Genomic DNA, 6,125 nt, shown 5'->3' with positions numbered 1-6,125 from the left:
GCACTTTAAGCTGCAAATAAACATAACAAGGCCGTGCCATAAACTTGGCACAAGTCGGCTGCCCAAACAAAGCGTGACACGGGCTTTTGATCTTAACCACCTCAAAGGTTAATTTCTCAGCTTTGGAATGATGGTCATCTCCAAAGGCCACCTTCGGGGTTATCTTACCTACTGGATACGCAGACTTACCAGGCACCACTCCATGGAAAATAGTGGAAGACGTCTTAAGATCTTTGTCAGTCAAATTCATACGACGAAAAGTATCATAATAAAGGATACTGATACTACTGCCCCCGTCCATGAGTACTTTTGTAAGCTTATATCCCCCTACCTGAGGAGCAACCACTAATGCCAATTGACCTGGATTGTCAACCCGAGGTGGGTGATCCTCACGGATCCATACAATAGGCTGCTCAGACCACCTCAAATAACGAGGTACTGTCGGCTCAACTGAGTTCATTGCCGCTTATGGATTTTCTGATCTCGTTTGCACAGACTTATGGTGAACACATGATATTGACCACTATTCAATTTCTTTGGATTGCTTTGATAACCAGACTGCTGCTGCTGACTCCCCTGGCCAAATTGTTGATTAAAACCGCCTTGATTGCCTTGGCCCTGAAAACCAGAGCTTGAGCCGCCACCTCCAAACCCAGGCCCATGAGAGCCGGATCTTGAACCGCCATGCAGGCCATGATTATTCTGGAAAAAATTAGAGTTTCTATACTCCCTCATGATGAAGAAATCCTTCCACAGATGATTGGCCGACTTATCCTGGGTTCCGTGCATTGGGCAAGGATGATTCATCATGGCCTCAAGGTTGAACTTCGGCCCTCCAAACCGGGGCGCTGGTGTTTTCCCCTTACGACGCTGGTTATTACTATGTGTATTGGTGTTAGCCACAAAGTCTAAACCGCTGTCAGCCTTGCGCTTACCGTTTCCACCTTGACTCGCCGTGTTATGCTGTCCCTTTGTATTGCCACTCTTCTTCCCTTTTCCCCCTTTCTCCTCATCAGACTTAAGGTCTTTAGTGCTATCAGAGTCGACATATTTGACGAGAGCCGCCATGAGCTCCCCCATATCATTGCAATTGCGCTTAAGCCGCCCCAATTTTTGCTTAAGGGGAAGGAAACGACAATTCTTTTCCAACATCAGGACTGCTGAACCGGCGTTGATGCTATCTGGCGAGTGTATAACAGCTGAGATCCAGCGCACCCAATTGGTTGTTGACTCGCCCTCACCTTGAATGCAAGAGTCCAAATCCAGAATCGACATAGGCTGCTTGCATGTGTCTTTAATTTTTTTGGATAAAACACGATTTCAACTCTGCCCATGATCTGATGGAGTTAGCGGGCAACCCTTTCAACCAAGTATGAGCTAGCCCATCCAACATCATGATGAAATACTTAGCACATGCAACATCACTAACATCCAACATCTCCATAGCCATCTCATAGCTTTCAATCCAAGCCTCCGGGGGTTGATCCGCCCTGTAGTTAGGCACCTTACGGGGGCCCTTGAAATCCTTAGGCAAGCATTCGTTGCGTAGAGCCGGTACTAAACATGGCATGCCCAAAGTTCTATAAGTTACCCATGTCTTCACAGATGCTGACGGATAAACCGGAGATTGTTATTGAGCCGCCAGCTCAGCCTCACGCCGTGCCCTGCCCTAGTCCACTAAAGCCTGAACATCATTACCAGCATGCAGCGGGTCAGGCCTACGCGGCTGAGCGGTGCCGCTCACTGCTTGATACAACCGGTTCATCAATGTGTCTGCTATAACTTTGGCTTGGATGTGGGGTTGAATGAATCCGTTCACGACTGTATGAATAAGCCCCCTGCTGACCCACAACCTTTTGAAGATGTTCTCCGGCTCGCCGTATTTCCATCACAGCTGGCGACTCATCCTGAACCGGGAGAGACGCCAATCAAGTAGCCGCCGCTATCATGTTATCCAGAGGATTAGAATAGCGACATGGAGGTGTTAGAACATACTAAGCGGGGGAGGGGGGTCAAATTCAAACGTGGGGGCTTTGCAGCCCATGGCTGAACCGGTGCTCCAGCCGCCGGCGCCTCAACGGTCCGATCCACAATAGGCGGGTTACTGGTTCCTGCCCCAGGCGTGTTGAAAATATTTCTCGCATTGTAAACCGGAGATAAGCGACTCACATGCCTTCTGTTAAAGACAGCGTTTGATGCATCCCGATCCAAGCTCAAGCGAAAATTTTCTGCTTGAAGTCGTTCTGCCTCCCTCTCCAAAGCGGCTCGCTCCCTCGCCATCTGGGCATTCTCAGCATTTAGATCCTCCTTGGCTTGAGCTATCTCATCACGTAACTTTGCAACGTCCGCATTATGTTGCGTTTGGTTCGTCGGGGTCACATCCGCCGTCAACAACATTGCCAGAGCATCCAACAGTTCAGATAAAACTTGAGCTGGCGGGTGCACATGGCCTCCTACCCCCGATGCCGTTGCCGTTGCTGAACCGGAGATCATTGTTGCTGCAGTTGAAGAATTCTGCCCTGGCTGTGTACCGGCCATGAAGATCGTAACCCGGTTTGGCGGCTCATAGGGGTCTGGAATACTGTCGCCATCAGAACAGCCCCCAAGCCCACCATCCTGAACTTGATACATGGAGTTGGTCTCACCGGTTGAGGACTCATCGCCTGAATAGACGGCCATCTCACCACCGGACTCAGATCCTCCTTCCAGATCTACTCATTGAGTAAAGCCAACAAAGACATGCTTCGGGACGGCTTGAATCTTGGCGGGTCACACGCGCTGAGCCGTCTCGACGATGTCGGCGCAGGTGTCCAGCTTAGCTTCTGACTCACCAATCTTGCCGATGAAGACATGAATTTCGCCGAAGGGGACCCGGTACCTGTACTCAATTGAGCCGGTCTCGGGGCCCCATCCCACGTCGTCGATGTAGAGCTTGCCGCAATGACTCTTAGTCATCCGGCCCACAGCGTATCTCTTAAGCCCTGCGAAGCTGCCCATCAAGAACTTGAAACCACTGTGTGCTGGCCCCACTGTGGGCGCCAACTATCATGAAATTGTCACAACAGATGCCCTAGCATGAGGACTTAGGTGTGGAGCCATCGCAACGTAGTTAGCTTGAAGGGGTTGAATGGGACAAAGGACACAGAGAGTTTTACCCAGGTTCGGCCCCTCTCAACGAGGTAAAGGCCTACTCCTGCTTTAGGTTGTATTGCTTGGGTTTCGATTACCAGGGAGCGAATACGCTTGACCTAGTTCTCACCTTGTTGTTTCTTGCCCTAACCCGCCACCGGGTCACCCCTTTATATACACAGGTTGATGCCCGACGGCTTACAGAGTCCCGGTCGGCTCATACACAACGTGTCTGGCTCGGTGACAAAACCAAACTTTCCTTAACATACAAGTTAAACATACGGCGATTTATGCCCCTGGGCCTCAAGTCGCCTCCGGGTCTTGGGCCTTCAGTAAGCTTGCTTCATGAACCGCCATCTTCAACATCTTCTTGGGCCTTCTCATTTTGAACCGCCAGTGGTATGACCCGGCCCCTCCTGGGCGGGCCATGCCCAATAGTTATATCCCCAACAGAGAGGATAGCGATACTCACATAGCCCGGTCGACGCCGCCGCCTCGCGAACCCGCCTGAGGAGTGAAGAACTCACGAGATCGAAAGATCCGTGAGGAGCAAAATCTCCCCTCACACCGGTGCTACCACCCATGGAGAAGGGAACCAAACACCGGCCGATCCATAGATCGGCGTGCGAACACGTCGTCCACATGCCAGCACCACCAGCGCTGGCAAGGGGAGAGTAGAACGTCGGACTTATTTTTCCAGAACGACAATGAACACCTCACCAAACCGATGCCGCCAGGACCTATTCCTACCCTATTTACACATCGGGAGCAGAGGAACGGGATCCCCGACGGGATTAGGGGAGCTTTGCGGTTGCTCCCTTTTCGCCCCTCTCTCTCCAGGTGTTCGAATCCTTGCGCATGTGCCAGGCTAACAAATGTGTCTGGTGGTCCAGTATTTGTTTACATTTCTTTGTACATGAACAATGAGGAAAAAAAGGAATCAAACAAAAGAAGAAATATAGAGAAGAAATAAAAACTACTCCCTCCGTTTTTAAATATAAGTTTTTTTAGATATTTCGATGCATATTACATTCGAATGTATATAGACGTATTTTAGAGTGCAAATTCACTCATTTTGCTTTACATGTAGTCCGTATTGAAATCTCTAAAAGGGGTTATACTTAGGAACGGGGGAGTAATAAAAGGGAAAAAAGATCAACCCCAAATTTTTTTCTCGTTTTTGGGAGAAACAAAAACGGGGTCAATAGGTAAGGTGGTGTACTACGTTTAGACACACCTTTTCCCTACTCTTATTTTTTGTTTTCTTGCGAAGTGTCTAAGGCCCTATTTGTTTCAGATTTACAAGGCAGATTTTGATAAGATTAATCTGAAGCTGAAACAAACAGCTAAATTAGAGCAGCTGTGGATTCGGAGCTGAGAGCCGATTCGGGCCCTCCGCAGTGCAATGGGCTGAAGCACCCATCGGTGTACTTCACCAGCGAAGCTGGTTCCCACGCCCAAACTGCCCCTGGCACTTCACCAAAATTACGGCAAAAATGCCACCGCAGCCAACCATCGACACAAGACCACCCGTCTCGTTCGATCCCCTCCTGAAACAGACGCCCGCTAGGTTTTCCCACATCCTGCGCCGCCGTCGCACACCTGCTCGCCGCCACCCCTCGCCGCCAACGTCCCAACGCAGGTTGCCTCGCCGGATCCACCCCTCGCCGCCTCGCCCCAACTCCGGTCGCCTGCCGCCTCGACCCAACGCCGACCTCCCCAACCCCGGAGCACGCCGGCCTCCCTACCTCCCGGAGAGTGACACCCGCTTCTCGTGCATCATGGCGTCGCCTGGGGTGAGCATTCCCATAAATGATGTTGCTAGTTTCTTGCTGCTTATGAATGTAGATGGTACATGTAGTTGTTGTATGGTTCCTTGTTGTGGATGATTTTTTCAGTAGATGTAGATGCATTTCCTTGTAGTTTTTTCAGTAGATGTGGAATGCTAAGCTAGGAACTATAGATTGTGGATGATTTTTTCAGTAGATGTAGACATATATTTATGTGTGTATGCTGGTATAAAAATGGTGATAATGCACTAGATGGACAAGGCAACGAAGAGGGCAGCTAAGAAGGCAGACAAGGAAGACAAGACAAACAAGGCACTTTGGGATGCATACCACACCATGCATTGTTCTAATTTCATCTCTATGCATGTAGATATGTACTACCTTGTGGATTCCGGTTATCCAAACCGGGTGGGATATCTAGCTCCTTACAAAGGCCAGACCTATCACCTTCCAGAATTTCGAGCGGGACGCCCACCAACTGGAAAGTTAGAGGTGTACAATCATGCTCACTCTTCTCTTCGGAATGTGGTTGAGCGCACATTTGGTGTTCTGAAGCAGAAGTGGTGCATCCTAAGGGATGTGCCCCAATTCAAGATGGGAAATCAAACGATGATTATCAGTGCTTGTATGACGTTGCACAATTACATTACGGATAACAAGCTACGTGATAAAGAGTTTGACAAATGTGATGAGAATGAAAACTACATGCCCGCGGTGGCACGGGCAACACCATTGCTTGGGGATGTCGTTTTGACATCCTCTGATGAAGGCAATATGAACGACACGCGTGACAGTATTGCGACCTCTTTGTGGATAGCACGACAAGCTAGATAGTTTACTTTCTGTACAAATATTTAATTATATGTATGGATTATTAATTATATGTATGATCCAAACCTTTAGCTCCCTTTTGTATGGTGGATTATTAATTATATGTATGATCCAAACCTTTGGCTCTTTTTTGGAAGGAAATTATATGGACTGACTTCTCTATTGTTAGATAAATTGTTACTTGCATGGACTAGCAGCGTGACAACATCATTATTTTGCATTCTGTTATTCGAATTATCTATAAGAAAGATAGTGAGAGAAATATTATAATGAAATATTGTATACATTATTAGAGAATAAATCATTCACTGTCTGTCCAAATGCCATTTAAATAGCCTGTTCACACAAAATCAGCAAGTTACACTCATCTCTGTA

The 6,125-nt window shown here is 48.4% G+C and overlaps 1 protein-coding gene across 2 annotated transcripts; it reads left to right on the top strand.

Annotated features, from left to right (window-relative positions):
* The first annotated feature begins 4,687 nt into the window (after nt 1–4,687).
* On the top strand, nt 4,688–5,876 carry LOC119275157. 2 transcript variants are annotated; one of them, XR_005135534.1, is made up of 2 exons: nt 4,688–4,925; nt 5,290–5,876. XR_005135534.1 is itself a non-coding variant. In XM_037555956.1 (2 exons), exons 1-2 carry the CDS (start codon nt 4,911–4,913, stop codon nt 5,751–5,753), a joined length of 597 nt encoding a protein of 198 aa, XP_037411853.1. In that variant the 5' UTR covers nt 4,688–4,910; the 3' UTR covers nt 5,754–5,876. The 2 variants fall into 2 exon arrangements, 1 of the variants encoding a protein (XP_037411853.1); XM_037555956.1 differs by having other exon boundaries at nt 5,172–5,876.
* The last annotated feature ends 249 nt before the right edge of the window (nt 5,877–6,125 follow it).

The sequence above is a fragment of the Triticum dicoccoides genome, chromosome 3B, assembly GCF_002162155.2.
Source record: "Triticum dicoccoides isolate Atlit2015 ecotype Zavitan chromosome 3B, WEW_v2.0, whole genome shotgun sequence".
NCBI lineage: Eukaryota > Viridiplantae > Streptophyta > Magnoliopsida > Poales > Poaceae > Triticum > Triticum dicoccoides.
The sequence above is the reverse complement of the archived record's forward strand: the minus strand, read 5'-3'. Positions and strand labels throughout refer to the sequence as shown.